Source organism: Ranitomeya variabilis, chromosome 2 (assembly GCF_051348905.1).
Source record: "Ranitomeya variabilis isolate aRanVar5 chromosome 2, aRanVar5.hap1, whole genome shotgun sequence".
Classification (NCBI taxonomy): Eukaryota; Metazoa; Chordata; class Amphibia; order Anura; family Dendrobatidae; genus Ranitomeya; species Ranitomeya variabilis.
In genome coordinates this window covers 175,036,115-175,056,476 of record NC_135233.1, presented here as the reverse complement: position 1 = coordinate 175,056,476, position 20,362 = coordinate 175,036,115, and the positions used below count along the sequence as shown (strand labels likewise).

General features: G+C 44.0%; 1 protein-coding gene across 2 annotated transcripts in view; it reads left to right on the top strand.

Moving 5' to 3' along the window:
• Positions 1–20,362, top strand: part of UNC93A (unc-93 homolog A) — a 331,492-nt gene that overhangs the window by 158,645 nt on the left and 152,485 nt on the right. For both annotated transcript variants that reach the window (XM_077283221.1, XM_077283222.1), the window contains exon 4: positions 8,884–9,021. In XM_077283221.1, the coding sequence (XP_077139336.1) occupies positions 8,884–9,021 (138 nt within the window). The remainder of the gene's footprint in view (positions 1–8,883; positions 9,022–20,362) is intronic.

Sequence of the window (20,362 nt, the reverse complement as noted above, 5' to 3'; positions counted from 1 at the left end):
TTATGGATGCTGTGATACTAAATATGTGTACTTTTATTGTTTTTTTAATTTACATAAAGAAATGTATTTATTAGAACAATATATATATTTTTTTCTTTATTTAGGAATTTTTTTAAAAATATTTTTCACAGCGTATTTGTTTTTTTAACTTTTTTACTTTGTCCCACGGTGGGACATCACTATATAGTGTCAGATCGCTGATCTGACACTTTGCAGAGCACTGTGTTAGATTAGCGATCTGACAGATAGTGTTGGAGGCTTGCCACCACCTCCCTGGAGGACCCGGAAGGACCCCCGTGGCCGTCTTGGATCCAGGGCCTGCAGGTGGAGAACGGAGGAGACCAACACGATCACATTGCAATGTTCTGGGGGTCTCAGGGATGCACGCAGGGAGTCCCCTCCCTGCGCGATGCTGCCCTATGCCACCGGAATGCTGCGATCATGTTTGATCGGAGTGTTTCGGGGGTTAAAGTGCCAGGAGCGGTCCATGACTGCTCCGGGCACATAGTGCCGGATGTCGGCCGTGAGCAAGGCTGATCAGGTATGACATACTATCCCGTCCATGGGAATTAAGTCCCAGGTCACATGGACGGGATAGTATGTAAATGACAGAAAGGGGATTATATCAGAGACAACAAATGACAGCAATACACAACACAGTCCCCTATAGACCTATAATACCATATAAAGGGAACAAATACCGCCACACTATAACCAGACCACATATTACCACCACATGGTGACCGAATAATACTACATGCAAGGAACAAATACCGCCACACCATGACCAGACCGCATATTACCACGACATATTGACCGAATAATATGACATATTACCAGCATATAGGGACCAAATAATACCACATACAAGGAGAAATACTGCCACATTGTGACGAGAACCACAAATTACCACCACATAGTGACCGAATACTACAATTCAGATCATGAATACAAACCACAATACTAACAACACTATTATTACCACCATTGACATTATACAGAGGAGCTATGTATATAGTGTCAGTGTACAGGTAATATAGTGATCAACGGTGACATTATACACAGGAGCTCTGTATATAGTGCAGTGTACAGATAATACAATGATCACCAGTGACATTATACACAGGAGATCTGTATACAGTGTCAGGTACAGGTAATGCAGTGATCACCAGTGACATTATACACAATAGGTCTGTATATAGTGTCAGGTTACAGGTAATACAGGAATCTTCAGTGACATTATACACACAAGCTTTGTATATAGTGTCAGTGTACAGGTAATACAGTGATCACCAGTGACATTATACACAGGAGCTCTGTATATAGTGTCAGTGTACAGGTAAAACAGTGATTACCAGTGACAGTATAAACAGGAGCTCTGTATATAGTGTCAGTGTACAGGCATCACAGTGATCACCTGTGACATTATACACAGGACCTCTGTATACAGCAAATAGTGTACAGGGAATAGAGTGACCACCAGTGACATTATACACAGGAGCTTTGTATATAGGGTACAGGTAATACAGGGATCACCAGTGACATTATATACAGAAGCTCTGTATACAATATCAGTGTACAGGTAGTACAGTGACCACCAGTGACATTGTACACAGGAGCTCTATGTATAGTGTACAGGTAATACAGTGATCACCAGTGACATTATACACAGGGAGCTCTGTATACAGTATATAATGTATAGTGTGCATGTACATGTAATGTAATATGAGAGAAAAAGAAAAAGCAGCACTCACCCATTTTCTTCTAGTGTGGAAATTCTTTAATCCATAAAAATGATCATTCACACAACAGTGCGGTGCAGGTTAGGGCATTGGTGAAGAGAGGGAGCGAGTGAAGACGAGACGAACGACGGCCGTTTCGCGCACAAGCGCTTCTACGGGTCCATGTGAGTTGTGCAGGTAACGTCATTTCCTTTAATAGGCGTGCGGCGTACCACATGTAATACATATAAATTAAGTGATTAAAAACAACAACACTTTCTCTAGTTTTTTGCGGATTAGATGAAAATCGACATGTCCAGTTTATCATTAAGCCCCCACGGGCCTTGCGCATTGGTTTTGAGGATCCATCTCGCTTCACACTGAAGGAGTAATTTATTATGATCACTGCCATGCTGCGGAAACTTAACCACTTCTAGTCCAGCAAAGCGTAGCAGATTAGGATCCCCCCCATGCGCCTCTTGTATGTGTTTGACTAAGCGAACACGGCCCTTTCCCGTGAGCACAGAGTTGAAATGCTCACGGAAACGAACCATAAGGGGCCTAATTGTTTTCCCTATATAAAACCGGTTACACGGACAAGTGATTACATATACTAAAAATTTGGTTTTACAAGTCACAAAATCCTTGACCGTATGCATTAAAGTACCCACTTTAAGGGGATTCGTGGTTTTGTGTAAATGGCACATACTGCAATTGCCGCATTTAAAGTTACCGTGCGGGCAGGATTTTTTTATCCAATCGTTCTCGTTTGTAGAAATACGATTTTTTATCACAAGATCTCCTATGTTTACCGAACATTTGTATGCAAAACGCGGGCGGCACTCGGTCAGATTCCGAAAGTCCGTGTCGCCTTCAATGACGTGCCAGTTTTTCCGTATGGCGGAATGGACTTCATTGTCCAATGGGCTATGTTTAAATATAAAAGTAAAGACCCCTTTTTTCTTATTGTGATTATCTATTCAGACGATAACTGCATCAAGCGGAGTGGATCACATGAATGACTCTCTGCAAATACTAAACTTGTCAAGCAGAGCACTTACGGAGAATGAAACAAAAGTCTTGTCACGTGGAGTTAATTTTTGCCTGCCTGAAGACTTTGATTTATGTGAATTTAAAATTGATTTATTTAGAAGTGTCAGAAAATTGCATCTCCATAAACATTTCTGTAAGAACAAAGTAAGCGGTGTTGCGCCAGTCACTACAGATATACCAGCAAAGGTGGGGCCGTTGGGTTTTATGGCGTATCCCACCATAGAACCTAGGGATATTGTAATGACCAGTTTATTAGCAGGGTTGCATAATATCTACGAAGGGGAAGTTGTGCCTTTACAAAGTGCAGAGTGTCAAGGAGCCCCATACCCATTTGTAGGGGGAGTAAAATCTAAGTGGATGCCCCCAATTTCACCAGGGAACAATATAGACCTCTTTCAAGATCTTGTTATTAAGGACATAGAGGCCCTTCTAGATAAACAGTCTCAGCAAAATTTAGCACCGCAGGAAATAAAAGCCCTGAGAGACATACAGAAATGGGATGACGTCGTCATCCGCAAAGCGGATAAAGGCGGTAACATCGTCATCCTTCGTCTCGAAAACGGGTGAGTGCTGCTTTTTCTTTTTCTCTCATATTACATTTGGATGTGTTGCCACCCACTGAATAGCACCTCCCTATCTTCTATACAAGCAATATCCATTTTACCTCTATGACGGATGTCCGCAGCTGTGGTGTCTTAAATTGAGTACTTTCAGTGCCAGCTAGCTCTTTTTCTCCTTGCAAATGTACATGTAATGCACTGACTCAACAGTGACATCTGTAGTTGAAGTCCATTATCTTCGCTTTTCTCCTTCAACAAGCACAGACTGCCATCACTTCTTCCAGCCAAGACTTGTCTCTGCAAAAAATAACACACAGTCATTAATAGCTGATCACTTCCAGAGCACTTTCCCCACTTTTTCCCCCGACTTCTACACTATGTCAGATGAAGAAAAATGTGACATAGTAAGGAACAGCACACTATCAGGACCTCCCTTTTGTTCCCTCAATGGAAAACAGTTTCTTAAAACTAAAGAAACTAAAGATCCTAAAGAAATTATCTTCCACACTTGTCACCATAAACTAATACAGCATGTTCCTCATTCTGGCCCCCAAACAGTAATTAAGTCCCTCCCCTGGCCCTCTTTATTTAATAATCTCTCCCAGCCTGGCACCCTTTATTTTATAATATCTCCCAGACTGGCTCCCCATGTCCTTAGTCTTGTCTGGCCCCAAAATCTGCAGCCTTTGCCCCAGCTATCCATCCTACCCCTACAGGACCCTTTATGTCCCTTGTTCCGCTCCCCATATATCTATCCTTGCCCCGTCATATATCCAACATGGTCCCTTGTCCTGTCTTACATATTACAATCATGGCCCCATGTGCTGCTCCCCCCATATATCCATCCTGTCCCCTTGTGCTGCTCCCGCCCATACATCCATCCTGGTCCCTTGTGCTGCTCCCCCCATATATCAATCATGGCTCCAAGTGCTGCTCCCCCCATATATCCATCCTGGTCCCTTGTGCTACTCCCCCCATATACACATCTTGGTCCCTTGTGCTGCTCCCCCTCATATATCCATCCTGGTCCCTTGTGCTGTTTCCCCTCATATATCAATCAGGGCCCCATGTGCTCCTCCGCCCATATATCCATCCTGGTCCTTTGTGGTGCTCCCCCATGTAACAATTATGGGCCCATGTGAGGCTTCCCCCATATATCCATCCTGGTCCCTTGTGCTGCTCCCCCATATATCTATCCTGGGCCCTTGTGCTTCTCCCCCATATATCCATCCTGGTCCCTTGTGCTACTCCCCCCATATATCAATCATGGCTCCAAGTGCTGCTCTCCTCATATATCCATCCTGGTCCCTTGTGCTGCTCCCCCATATACACATCCTGATCCCTTAAGCTGCTCCCCCCATATATCCATCCTGGTCCCTTTTGCTGTTTCCCCCCATATATCAGTCATGGCCCCAAGAGCTGCTCCCCACCATATATCCATCCTGGCTCCTTGTTCTCCTCCCCCATATATCCATCCTGGTCCCTTGTGCTGGTCCCCTTATATATCCATCCTGGTCCTTTGTGGTGCTCCCCCATGTAACAATTATGGGCCCATGTGCTGCTCCCCCTCATCTATCCATCCTGGCCCCTTGTGCTCCCCCCCATATATCCATCCAGGCCTTTTGTGCTGCTTCCACCATATATCCATCCCAGCTCATTGTGGTGCTCCCCTCATGTAAGAGTTATGGGCCCATGTGCTGCTCCCCCCATATATCCATCCTGGTCCCTTGTGTTGCTCCCCCATATATCCATCCAGGCCTTTTGTGCTGCTTCCCCCCATATATCCATCCCGGCCCTTTGTGGTCCTCCCCATGTAACAATTATGCTCCCCCATATATCCACCCTAGTCCCTTATGTTGCTCTCTCTCCCCCATATATCCATACTGGACCATTGTGTTGCTCTCTCCCCCCATATATCCACCCTGGTCCCTTGTGTTGCTATCTCCCCCCCACCATATATACATAAAAAAAGATTCCTCTTACCTGCCTGCACTCCCAGCGCCTGGTGGCATCCTCTTCCTCTGCAGGTGCGGCATGCTCCTATTAATATGGCCGGCGACCTAGCAGAGGCCGAAGGCTGACTTGTGCACCTGTCGCTTGCGGCGCATGACACTGATGTCATACACCTGTGACGACAGGCGAAGTCAGTGTTGATCAGGACACGAGCCTTGGCGTTTCAGGTAATGAACACTGCGTGCGTGCCCCTGTACAGACTAGGCCTGTGTTTTTAAAGGGCCTGCGTTTTTAAAGGGCCTGCACCCCCAAAAAAGGAAGATTTTATTTTCTTTTTTCCTCTCCTTCCCACAGCTATCTCCCTAGTCCCTGGATTTCTCCAGTTCCCCACCAGGCCAGACCGAATCTTTTATAACAGTTAAAAGTTAAACAGCGATTTCTCATTTTTACAACACCATTTTTTTTTTAGAGACCACATCACAGTTGAAGTCACTTTGAGGGGTTTATATGATAGAAAATACCCAAAAAGTGACACCTTTATAAAAACTGCATCCCTGAAGGTGGTTAAAACCACATTAAAGAAGTCTATTAACCCTTCAGGTGCTTCACAGGAATTTTTGGAATGTTTAAAAAAAATGAACATTTAACTTTTTTCACCAAAAATTTACTTCAGATCCATTTTCTTTATTTTCCCAAGGGTAACAGGAAAAATTGGATACGAAAGCTGTTGTGCAATTTGTCCTGAGTATGCTGCTACCCCATATGTGGGGGTAAACTACTGTTTGGGAGCATGGCAGAGCTCAGAAAGGAAGGAGCACCATTTTACTTTTTCGACTCAAAATTGGCTGGAATTAAGATCGGACGCCATTTCACATTTGGAGAGTCTGTGATGTGCCTAAACACTGGAAATCCCCCAATTCTAACACCAACCGCAACCCCAACACACCCCTAACCCTAACCTTAATCCCAACCGTAACCATAATCCAAACCCTAACCCCAACTCTAGCCCCAACCCCAACTTTAGCCCCAACCCTAACTTTAGCCCCAACCCTAACTTTAGCTCCAACCCTAACCCTAATTTTAGCCCCAACCCTAACCCTAACTTTAGCCCCGACCCTAACCCTAACTTTAGCCCCAACCCTAACTTTAGCCCCATCCCTAACCCCAACTTTAGCCCCAACCCTAACTTTAGCCCAACGCACTTTAGCCCAACTCTAACCCTAACGGGAAAATGGAAATAAATACATTTTTTATTTTATTATTTGTCCCTAACTAATAGGGTGATAAAGGGGGGTTTGATTTACTATTTTTTTTATTTTGAACACTGTGATAAGGTCTATCACAGTGTTCAAAATGAACCAATAGGGAAAAATCTCCTATTGTTGCTGGATGCCTGCTGCCAGATCTCAGCGGGTGCACTGCACATGCGCCCTCCGTTTTCTCCCAGAAGTAGATGCTGGTGGCCCGGGGGACTTCAGGGGGGCCTGCAGCCATAAAGGAGGTACTGTACTGGGGGTTATCGGGTGACCCTATTTCTCTCTCCTCTGATGAGCGATCACATCAGAGTAGGGAGAAATTAAATGGAAAATCCGACTTTTTTGCAGTTGCCGTTAGATCATTAATAACAGCGATCACAACACCGGATTCAGTAATAACTGACCCAAATCATGTTCTCTGGGGTCTCGGCTACCCCTGGCAGCCGAGACCGTGGAGAAATTCCAACGCTGGGGGGCGCTATAACCTTAAACCTCCGCGCCGTTTAAAAACTTCACTGTTGTATAAGTACCCTTAACTACCTCTGTTAAAAGGCATATCTAAGGGGGTAAATGTAACTCAACATTCTCCCCTGCTTGCACCAATCGACGGCAGAGCAGGGGAGAATGATGAGAGCCGTGTTCAACACCCGGTGCCAGGGAACAGTGCATGCCCGGGAAGTTTCTTAGCTCTGGTAACCCAGATCCCAGATAAAAAAGAACTAACTGTGTAGAAAGACAAAATGAGCACATGTAAGTACACAGTGCTAAATAATATGATGATCGCAGTATATGACCAGGAAAAAAAATTTGATGGGAGTGCTTCGTGGTTTAGTTTGTAAAATAATTAAAATTTAATACAATTCCGAATTTATTCCTTTTTTATTTTTTCTCTCAAAAAACAAAAATTAAAAGGGACCAAAAAGTCATATGTACCACAAAATGATATCTATGAAAATGGCTGCAAACTAAACTCTCACACAGCTGACAAATTCTGAAATTGTTTTTTTCAAAAAGTTCATTCATTGTGCAAAAGTGGTAAAAAAACTGTATAAGTTTGGTATGTGCATAACCATACTTAGCCATGTATTCAAGTAAACAGATTATTTTTGTTGTGCAGTGAATGGAGTAAAATTGAAAATGTAAAAAGAGCTTAGTTTCTTTCATTCCTATGATAACTATAACTTGTTTTGAAAGACATTCACTCCCATAGAACAGTAGATTGTAAGTCACCACTGTACCAGTCTTTCAGTTTGCTTACTTTATTTTTACATGCTTACTTTTATTAGTTTATGCCATATGTATTCATTTTTTTGGATAACTATTATTGTGACTTTTAACATTCAGTCAACCAGATATTTTGTAAGTAACGTAAGACTTCATTTAGCCCCTTAGGGACAGAGCCAATTCTGACCACTGTCACTTTATGAAGTTATAGCTCTGGAACGCTCAATGTATCCCAATGATTCGGAGATTGTTTTTTCATGACATATTGTACCTCATGTTAGTGGTAAAATTTCTTCGATATGACTTGCACTTATTTATGAAAACAAGGAAATTTGTCAAAAATTTTGAAAATTTTGCAATTTTCAAACTTTTATTTATTGTACCCTTAAATCAGAGAGTAGTGTCACGCAAAATAGTTAATAAATAAAATTTCCCACATGTCTACTTTACATCGGCACAATTTTAGAAACATTTTTTTTTGTTATGACAGAATAAGGGCTAAAAGTTGACCAGCAATTACTAATTTTTCCAACAAAATTTTTCAAAACCATTTTGTTTTTAGGGACCACCTCAGATTTCAAGTGAGTTTGGAGGGTCAATATAACAGAAAATACCCAAGTGACACAATTCTAAAAACTGCACCCCTCAAGGTGCGCAAACCCACATTCAGGAAGTTTATTAACCCCTCAGGAGCTTCATGAGAACTAAAGCAATGTGGAAGGAAAAAATTGACATTTTACTTTTTCCCCAAAAAATTACTTTGGAACCAAACAAATGCCAATACCCCGTAAGTGGGGGAATGTTACTGTTTGGGCGCATGGCAGGGCTTAGAAGGGAGGGTGCACTGTTTGACTTTTTGAATGCAAAAAAATCAACCCAAATCAAGTTCTCTGGGGTCTCATCTAGCCTCGGTAGCCAAGACCCCAGAGATTTTCTGATGCTATACACTTATTTTTCAGCGCCGTTAAAAAGCAGCACTGAGGAATAAGTACCCATAACTGCCGCCGTTAAAAGGAATATTGGCAGTTGTTAAGGGGTTAATTGTTATCTAATCAGTTATATACTTTTAATTCTGATTGTATTTATATATTTGTATTTATTATTAATATTTTGTAGGAGATAATGCAAGATTGCCAAATTATACACACTGCGGAGCAAATGACTGTCCATATATTGAATTCAATAATACGAACAGTACCAGTTCCAAGAAGCCAACAGAATCATTAATATATACACTTTTGGGTATTTATACAGGTAAGACTTTAGCAGTCCTTTTTTTCTTTCTTAAATTAAAAGATCATTAAACTAAATAATGAGATAGGTTCACATATTTTGAAAGAAAATTTTAAGTAGTGCTGCAAAAGGTCCCCACAAAAAAGCCTTTTATCTTCCCATGGAAAGTCCTAAAAGTCTTAAAAAAGTCTTGTGACCGGGCATGATCATTGAACTAACACGCATGAATAAATTGCTTACATTTACATAAATGTATTGAGTAATTAATTCAGATATATATCGTGCTTTGAAATAGTATTCATACCCTGTAAACATTTTCACATTTTTTAACCCCTTCATGACCGGGGCTTTTTTCAGTTTTGCGTTTTCGTTTTTAGCTCCCCTTTTTCTCAGAGCCATAACTTTTTTATTTTTGAGTCAATATCGCCATGTGAGTGCTTGTTATTTGTGGGACGAGTTGTACTTTTGAACAACACCATTAGTTTTACAATGTCGTGTAATAGAAAATGGGGAAATAAATGCAAGTGTTGTGAAATTTCAAAAAAATTGCAATCCCTCACGTGTTTTTTCTTTGGCTTTTCTACTAGTTTCATTAATGCTAAAACTGACCTACTATTATGATCCTCCAGGTCATGACGAGTTGATAGACACCTAACGTGTTTAGGTTCTTTTTTATCTAAGTGGTGAAAAAAAATTTCAAACTTTGTTAAAAAAAAAAAAAAATTGCTCCATTTTCCGATATCCGTAGCTTCTCTAATTTTCGTGATCTCGGGTCGGATGAGGGCTTATTTTTTTGTGTGCCGAGCTGATGTTTTTAATGATACCATTTTGGGGCAGATACAATCTTTTGATCGCCCGTTATTGCATTTTAATTCAATGTTGCGGCGACCAAAAAACTTAATTCTGACGTTTTGACTTTTTTATCGCTATGCCATTTAGCGATCAGGTTAATTTCTATTGATAGATTGGGCGATTCTGAATGCGATGATACCAAATATGTGTATGTTACATTTACAAGCTTAAATGTATATTATTGGGATATTATGTGATATACCAACACAAGGTAGCAAGTATTTGTGAAACGCAAAGGAAATGATACATGGTTTTCTAATTATTTTAAAAATATAAATCTAAAGATTGTGACATGCATTTGTACTCAGCCCCCCCATAGACTGATACTCCTAAATAAAATTGTGAGTGACCAATTGCCTCCAGAAGTCACTAAATTAGTAAATTGCATCCATGTTTGTTTAATTTTTTCTGAGTATAACTGCAACTGTTCTGTGAAGGCTTCAAGGGATTGTATAACATTAGGGATCAAAGATCATCATGAAAACCAAGAAAGACCCCAGACAAGGCAGTTATAAAGAGTCTGGGGTATGCGTACAGTGTGAAGATCCCAGGGCACTGTGCTTAGCGAGCACACATGTGCTCCCCCTCCTAAAGGGGCCTTATGTGCACCATCCTAAAGTGTCCCCAGCCAATTGCTGGAAGACGAGTCCTACTTAAGGCACCTCCACCTGCATGGAGATGCCTGTGCAACTCTGTATACTGTGTCTAAAACATTTTCTAGTTATCAGGTTCCTGTGGTCATATTCCTGTATACATGCTTGTCTCTCAGCTGTGCCCAATTGCCAGTCTATCAACCGTGCCCACCTGCCTTCCTATCAGCCACGCCTGCCTGTCTATCAGCTGTACCTGCCTGTCAAACAGCTGTGCCCGCCTGCCTACCTGTCTACCATTCCGGGTCGTTTCTGCCTCCTGACCCTTGGGGGTCAACTGCCATCCACCTGAGATCAGTCCTGGTATAACACCTATAAATAACAAAAGACTGACTGCGACATCCAAGCTAGTGTGAATAAGTGCAAACTTAGGAGCAGCTACCTCCATATACAATGTACAAAAAAAGTTGTACTCTAACATGCTAAAGCATGTCAATGTGAAATATATGAAATATGAATAACTATATGGCTTCTGAATACTAGAAAAAAATTAGACGCTTTGCACACAATTTGGCCAATCATGCCTGCCCATCATCCATCGTCAAGGTGGTCTAATAACTTATGAGGCCCTATCAATGAGAATACCTCTCTTAGGCCAGGATCACACATACGCGAGATACGGCCAAGTCTCGCAGGTGAAAACCCAGCTCTGGCACCGGCACTCTGGAGTGGAGCGTGCAGCTCCATGTATTGCTGTGCGGCTGCACGCTCCTCTCCGGAGTGCCGGCGCCAGAGCTCGGTTTTCATCTGCGAGACTCGGCCGTATCTCGCGTATGTGTGATCCCGGCCTTAGGCTGATGTCTGAATTCCTGAGTGAATGTGGACACCTCTCTCAGTAATGCCTGCATTTATGAGTAGGTAGGAACCTGCTGTAATTAAAATCACCACATGCTGAAAGGCGGAGTGCTTGGTCAGTAAGCAAGCATAAAAATAACACAAGACTGACTGGCACATCAAAGCTAGTGTGAGTAGGTGGAAACTTAGGTGTAACACCTAATCCTGCCTCCCTCCTCGTATCACAATAGCATCTCAGTTGTGCAGCCGAGGTCAGACTTGGTGAACCACCTAGTCACGTCCTTCAGTCTCTCCTCGGATCACCGTGCAATGGTTCCACTACCCAGTCCGTTATATCTGTCATATCTATGCATCTATCCATAATAACCCAACATTCATAATTTTCAAATGGCACCTTGCACGGGGGTCATCTGGAGGTTAAAGCCTTGCTTCAATATGCACTATCAACTATGAAATGGCTTATAGCTTTTACAATTGTATCCTTGACACCTTCAAATGTTCCCTCAAGCCCATATTCCTTGCATCCCCCCAGGGACAGCCCATCAGTGTTGCCATGTTCCCTACCCTCTTGTGCTGAATAATAAAAACATACTGCTGTGGAGCCTAGTTCCACTGCAGTAGTTTACCATTGGTGCCAGCCACAGTGCAGCCAAAGAGAGAGATGTAGTCAGTCACTATGGTGAAGTTGCATTGGATAGGGCTTCAGCAGAGTCCATACTATGAAAAGGCTCTCTTTCTCTACAGTATAGTATGCACTTAATGAGGCAAAAGCTTTCAGCTGATTAACACTAAAGATAAGCATACCTATCAAGCTTTTGTCACAGGGTTATCGCAACAGTGTGGAGCCAGAAGACTGCAGCTTTTGATTCCTCTTACTCTGGTACTGAGAAGGAGCACTTCTCCTTCATTTTAGTGTTGTTTATTCCTTCTGGAAGAACAGGGTTAATCGGCCATGCTGGAAATCCCTGTGCTCACAGCAGAGGTCGGTTAGCCACTCCTTTCTCCTTTATAATCTGGTCCCTGATACAAATCCTTGTTAGAGCTAGCATTTGCTGGATGGCTAACTGAGGGAGAGGAGTTCATAGGAGAAGGAGAGTTGGAGGAGTTATCAGTGACTGTTGCTTGGTTTGTACATGGTTAATCAGCAATGTTGGAAATCCCTGTGCTCACAGCTGAGTTCGGTTAGCCACTCCTTTCTCTTTTATAATCTTGTCCCTGATACAAATCCTTGTTAGAGCTAGCATTTGCTGCATGGCTAACTCAGGGAGAGGAGTTCATAGGAGGAGAGTTGCTTGGTTTGTATGCTTGGCAATTCCCTATCCTTCTCTACTTTGCTTTATTTTGGGTTCAGTCTCCCCCCCAAAAAAGGGAGATTCAAATTCTCACAAAGTGGATATACCTCAGTCCTCTTAGTTTCTTGTGTATCAGCCAGCCACTTGCTGCCACTCACATTGCATTGTAAAATACACTGGGCCTGAGTTGTGGTTCAGTCTCCCCCCAGAAAAAGTGAGATTCAAATTCTCACAAAGTGGATATACCTCAGTCCTCTTAGTTTCTTGTGTATCAGCCAGCCACTTGCTGCCACTCACATTGCATTGTAAAATACACTGGGCCTGAGTTGTGGTTCAGTCTCCCCCCCAAAAAAAGGGAGATTCAAATTCTCACAAAGTGGATATACCTCAGTCCTCTTAGTTTCTTGTGTATCAGCCAGCCACTTGCTGCCACTCACATTGCATTGTAAAATACACTGGACCTGAGTTGTGGTTCAGTCTCCCCCCCAAAAAAGTAAGATTCAGATTCTCACAAAGTGGATATACCTCAGTCCTCTTAGTTTGTCGTGTATCAGCCAGCCACTTGCTGCCACTCACATTGCATTGTAAAATACACTGGACCTGAGTTGTGGTTCAGTCTCCCCCCCAAAAAAGGGAGATTCAAATTCTCACAAAGTGGATATAGCTCAGTCCTCTTAGTTTCTTGTGTATCAGCCAGCCACTTGCTGCCACTCACATTGCGTTGTAAAATACACTGGGCCTGAGTTGTGGTTCAGTCTCCCCCCAAAAAAAGGGAGATTAAAATTCTCACAAAGTGGATATAGCTCAGTCCTCTTAGTTTCTTGTGTATCAGCCAGCCACTTGCTGCCACTCACATTGCTGTTATGACCCCAATGGCGAGGGTCTCAGAGGTACGTGGAAGTCTGCAGAATACAAAAATCCAGCTCATAGGGCAGTGGTAACTGGGTTGACCATATATCTACTCCTAACGCCAACACTAGAAGTAGCCGGGGATCATTCCTACGTTGATTCTAGATGACACGCTCCAGCCGGAGAATCTAGCTACCCCTAGTAGAGGAAAACAAAAGACCTTTCTTGCCTCCAGAGAAGGGGACCCCAAAGCTGGATAGAAGCCCCCCACAAATAATAACGGTGAGGTAAGAGGAAATGACAAACACAGAAATGAACCAGGTTTTAGCACAGAGAGGCCCGCTTACTGATAGCAGAATAAAGAAAGGTAACTTATATGGTCAACAAAAACCCTATCAAAATCCACACTGGAAATTCAAGAACCCCCGAACCGTCTAACGGTCCGGGGGGAGAACACCAGCCCCCTAGAGCTTCCAGCAAAGGTCAGGATATAGATTTGGAACAAGCTGGACAAAAATACAAAACCAAAACAAATAGCAAAAAGCAAAAGGCAGACTTAGCTGATATAACTGGAACCAGGATCAGTAGACAAGAGCACAGCAGACTAGCTCTGATAACTACGTTGCCAGGCATTGAACTGAAGGTCTAGGGAGCTTATATAGCAACACCCCTAACGACCCAGGTGCGGATAAAAGGAATGACAGAAAAACCAGAGTCAAAAAACTAGTAACCACTAGAGGGAGCAAAAAGCAAATTCACAACAGTACCCCCCCCTTAGTGAGGGGTCACCGAACCCTCACCACGACCACCAGGGCGATCAGGATGAGCGGCATGAAAGGCACGAACTAAATCGGCCGCATGAACATCAGAGGCGACCACCCAGGAATTATCCTCCTGACCATAGCCCTTCCACTTGACCAGGTACTGAAGCCTCCGCCTGGAGAGGCGAGAATCCAAGATCTTCTCCACCACGTACTCCAACTCGCCCTCAACCAACACCGGAGCAGGAGGCTCAGCAGAAGGAACTACAGGCACAATGTACCGCCGCAACAAGGACCTATGAAATACATTGTGAATAGCAAACGACACAGGAAGATCCAGACGAAAAGATACAGGATTAAGGATTTCCAATATCTTGTAAGGCCCAATAAAACGAGGTTTAAATTTGGGAGAGGAGACCTTCATAGGAACAAAGCGGGAAGAAAGCCATACCAAATCCCCAACGCGTAGTCGGGGACCCACACCGCGGCGGCGGTTGGCAAAGCGCTGAGCCCTCTCCTGTGACAACTTCAAGTTGTCCACCACATGATTCCAGATCCGCTGCAACCTATCTACCACAGAATCCACCCCAGGACAGTCAGAAGGCTCCACATGACCCGAAGAAAAGCGAGGATGGAAACCAGAGTTGCAGAAAAAAGGCGAAACCAAGGTGGCGGAACTAGCCCGATTATTAAGGGCAAACTCAGCCAACGGCAAGAATGTCACCCAATCGTCCTGATCAGCAGAGACAAAACACCTCAAATAAGCCTCCAAAGTCTGATTGGTTCGCTCCGTCTGTCCATTAGTCTGAGGATGGAAAGCAGACGAAAACGACAAATCAATGCCCATCCTACTACAAAAGGATCGCCAGAACCTAGAAACGAACTGGGATCCTCTGTCTGACACAATATTCTCAGGGATGCCGTGCAAACGAACCACGTTCTGGAAAAACACAGGAACCAGATCGGAAGAGGAAGGCAGCTTAGGCAAAGGAACCAAATGGACCATCTTGGAGAAGCGATCACATATCACCCAGATAACGGACATGCCCTGAGATAGCGGAAGATCAGAAATGAAATCCATGGAGATATGTGTCCAAGGTCTCTTCGGGACAGGCAAGGGCAAGAGCAAACCGCTGGCACGAGAACAGCAAGGCTTAGCTCGAGCACAAGTCCCACAGGACTGCACAAATGACCGCACATCCCTTGACAAGGAAGGCCACCAAAAGGACCTGGCCACCAGATCTCTGGTGCCAAAAATTCCCGGGTGACCTGCCAACACCGAGGAATGAACCTCGGAAATGACTCTGCTGGTCCATTTATCCGGGACAAACAGTCTGTCAGGTGGACAAGACTCAGGCCTATCAGCCTGAAATCTCTGCAACACACGTCGCAGATCCGGAGAAATAGCTGACAAGATAACTCCATCTTTAAGAATACCAACAGGATCAGCGACTCCAGGAGCATCAGGCACAAAGCTCCTAGAAAGAGCATCGGCCTTCACATTCTTTGAACCTGGTAAATACGAGACAACAAAATCAAAGCGGGAGAAAAACAATGACCAGCGGGCCTGTCTCGGATTAAGGCGTTTAGCAGACTCGAGATACATCAGATTTTTGTGATCAGTCAAGACCACCACACGATGCTTAGCACCCTCGAGCCAATGACGCCACTCCTCAAATGCCCATTTCATGGCCAACAACTCCCGATTGCCCACATCATAATTTCGCTCGGCAGGCGAAAACTTCCTGGAGAAAAAGGCACAAGGTTTCATAACAGAGCAACCAGGGCCTCTCTGCGACAAAACGGCCCCTGCTCCAATCTCTGAAGCATCCACCTCAACCTGAAAGGGAAGTGAGACATCGGGCTGGCACAAAACAGGCGCCGAAGTAAACCGGCGCTTCAACTCCTGGAAAGCCTCCACGGCAGCAGGAGCCCAGTTAGCTACATCGGAGCCCTTCTTGGTCATATCCGTCAACGGTTTCACAATGCTAGAAAAATTAGCGATAAAACGACGGTAGAAGTTAGCGAAACCCAAGAACTTCTGAAGACTCTTAACCGACGAGGGCTGAGTCCAATCAAGAATAGCTCGGACCTTGACTGGGTCCATCTCCACAGCAGAAGGGGAAAAAATGAACCCCAAAAAGGGAACCTTCTGTACACCAAAGAGACACTTTGAGCCCTTGACAAACAAAGAATTTTCACGCAAAATTTTAAAGACCAACCTGACCTGCTCCACATGCGAATCCCAATCATCAGAAAAAACCAAAATATCATCCAGATAAACAATCAAAAATTTATCCAGATACTTCCGGAAAATGTCATGCATAAAGGACTGAAAAACTGAAGGCGCATTGGAGAGCCCAAAAGGCATCACCAAGTACTCAAAATGACCTTCGGGCGTATTGAATGCGGTTTTCCATTCATCACCTTGCTTAATGCGCACAAGGTTGTACGCACCACGAAGGTCTATCTTGGTGAACCACTTGGCACCTTTAATCCGGGCAAACAAGTCAGACAACAGCGGTAAAGGATACTGAAATTTGACAGTGATCTTATTTAAAAGCCGATAATCAATACAAGGTCTCAAAGATCCGTCCTTTTTTGCCACAAAAAAGAATCCCGCACCAAGGGGGGAAGAAGACGGACGAATATGTCCTTTCTCCAGAGACTCCTTGATATATGAACGCATAGCGGTATGTTCAGGTACCGACAGATTAAACAGTCTTCCCTTAGGAAACTTACTGCCTGGGATCAAATCTATAGCACAGTCACAGTCCCTATGAGGAGGCAGTGCACTGGACTCAGACTCACTGAAGACATCCTGATAATCAGACAAATACTCCGGAACTTCCGAAGGCGTAGAAGAAGCAATAGACACAGGCAGGGAATCCCCATGAATACCACGACAGCCCCAACTTGAGACTGACATAGCCTTCCAGTCCAGGACTGGATTATGGGTCTGTAACCATGGCAGCCCTAAAACAACCAAATCATGCATTTTATGTAAAACCAGGAAACGTATCACCTCGCGGTGTTCAGGAGTCATGCACATGATAACCTGTGTCCAATACTGCGGTTTATTTGCTGCCAATGGCGTAGCATCAATACCCCTAAGAGGAATAGGATTTTCTAATGGTTCAAGAGTAAAACCACAGTGCTTAGCAAATGACAGATCCATAAGACTCAGGGCAGCACCTGAATCTACAAACGCCATGACAGGATAAGACGACAGTGAGCAAATCAAAGTTACAGACAGAATAAATTTAGGTTGCAAATTACCAACGGTGACAGGACTAACAACCTTAGCTATACGTTTAGAGCATGCTGAGATAACATGTGTAGAATCACCACAGTAGTAGCACAAGCCATTCCGGCGTCTATGAATTTTCCGCTCATTTCTAGTCAGGATTCTATCACATTGCATTAAATCAGGTGTCTGTTCAGACAACACCATGAGGGAATTTGCGGTTTTTCTATCACATTGCACCGAATTAGGTGTCTGTTCAGACAACACCATGAGGGAATTTGCGGTTTTGCGCTCCCGCAACCGCCGGTCAATTTGAATAGCCAGTGCCATAGTATCATTGAGACCTGTGGGAATGGGAAAACCCACCATAACATTCTTAATGGCTTCAGATAGGCCATTTCTAAAATTAGCGGCCAGCGCACACTCGTTCCAATGTGTCAGCACGGACCATTTCCGAAATTTTTGGCAATACACTTCAGCCTCGTCCTGCCCCTGAGACATAGCCAGCAAGGCCTTTTCTGCCTGAATCTCAAGATTGGGTTCCTCATAAAGTAAACCGAGCGCCAGAAAAAACGCATCAATATCAGCCAATGCCGGATCTCCTGGCGCCAGCGAAAAAGCCCAATCCTGAGGGTCGCCCCGTAAGAACGAAATAACTATTTTTACTTGCTGAGCAGAGTCTCCAGATGAACAGGGTCTCAGGGACAAAAACAATTTACAATTATTCACAAAATTCCTAAACTTAAACCTGTCTCCGGAAAACAGTTCAGGAATCGGTATTTTAGGTTCTGACCTAGGATTTCTGATAACATAGTCTTGTATGCCCTGCACACGAGTAGCCAGCTGGTCCACACTTGTAATCAAGGTCTGGACATTCATGTCTGCAGCAAGCATAGCCACTCTGAGGTAAAGGGGAAGAAGAAAGAAAAAAAAAAAAAAAAAACTCAGAATCTTCTTTCTTATAATCCCTCTTCTGCAACGCATTAAACATTTAATACTGGCCTGGCAAACTGTTATGACCCCAATGGCGAGGGTCTCAGAGGTACGTGGAAGTCTGCAGAATACAAAAATCCAGCTCATAGGGCAGTGGTAACTGGGTTGACCATATATCTACTCCTAACGCCAACACTAGAAGTAGCCGGGGATCATTCCTACGTTGATTCTAGATGACACGCTCCAGCCGGAGAATCTAGCTACCCCTAGTAGAGGAAAACAAAAGACCTTTCTTGCCTCCAGAGAAGGGGACCCCAAAGCTGGATAGAAGCCCCCCACAAATAATAACGGTGAGGTAAGAGGAAATGACAAACACAGAAATGAACCAGGTTTTAGCACAGAGAGGCCCGCTTACTGATAGCAGAATAAAGAAAGGTAACTTATATGGTCAACAAAAACCCTATCAAAATCCACACTGGAAATTCAAGAACCCCCGAACCGTCTAACGGTCCGGGGGGAGAACACCAGCCCCCTAGAGCTTCCAGCAAAGGTCAGGATATAGATTTGGAACAAGCTGGACAAAAATACAAAACCAAAACAAATAGCAAAAAGCAAAAGGCAGACTTAGCTGATATAACTGGAACCAGGATCAGTAGACAAGAGCACAGCAGACTAGCTCTGATAACTACGTTGCCAGGCATTGAACTGAAGGTCTAGGGAGCTTATATAGCAACACCCCTAACGACCCAGGTGCGGATAAAAGGAATGACAGAAAAACCAGAGTCAAAAAACTAGTAACCACTAGAGGGAGCAAAAAGCAAATTCACAACACATTGCATTGTAAAATACACTGGGCCTGAGTTGTGGTTCAGTCTCCCCCCAGAAAAAGTGAGATTCAAATTCTCACAAAGTGGATATACCTCAGTCCTCTTAGTTTCTTGTGTATCAGCCAGCCACTTGCTGCCACTCACATTGCGTTGTAAAATACACTGGGCCTGAGTTGTGGTTCAGTCTCCCCCCCCAAAAAAGGAGATTCAAATTCTCACAAAGTGGATATACCTCAGTCCTCTTAGTTTCTCGTGTATCAGCCAGCCACTTGCTGCCACTCACATTGCGTTGTAAAATACACTGGTCCTGAGTTTGGGTTCAGTCTCCCCCCAAAAAAAGGAGATTCAAATTCTCACAAACTGGATATACCTCAGTCCTCTTAGTCTGTTGTGTATCAGCCAGCCACTTGCTGCCACTCACATTGCATTGTAAAATACACTGGGCCTGAGTTGTGGTTCAGTCTCCCCCCCAAAAAAGGGAGATTCAAATTCTCACAAAGTGGATATACCTCGGTCCTCTTAGTTTCTCGTGTATCAGCCAGCCACTTGCTGCCACTCACATTGCGTTGTAAAATACACTGGGCCTGAGTTGTGGTTCAGTCTCCCCCCCAAAAAAGGGAGATTCAAATTCTCACAAAGTGGATATACCTCAATCCTCTTAGTTTCTCGTGTATTAGCCAGCCACTTGCTGCCACTCATATTGCGTTGTAAATAGTGTTGAGCATTCCAATACCGCAAGTATCGGGTATCGGCCGATACTTGCGGTATCGGAATTCCGATACCGAGTTCCGATACTTTTGTGGTATCGGGAATCGGTATCGGAACCATATTTATGTGTAAAATAAAGAATTAAAATAAAAAATATGGATATACTCACCTCTCCGGTGGCCCCTGGATCTTACCGCTGTAACCGGCAGCCTCCGTTCCTAAGAATGAGCGCGTGAAGGGCCTTCGATGACGTCGCGGCTTCTGATTGGTCGCGTGACAGCTCATGTGACCGCTCATGCGACCAATCAGAAGCCACGACATCAGCCGCGACATCATCGAAGGTCCTTCACGGGCTCATTCTTAGGAACGGAGGCTCCCGGTTACAGCGGTAAGGTCCAGGGGCCGCCGGAGAGGTGGGTATACACATATATATCCATATACTCACCTC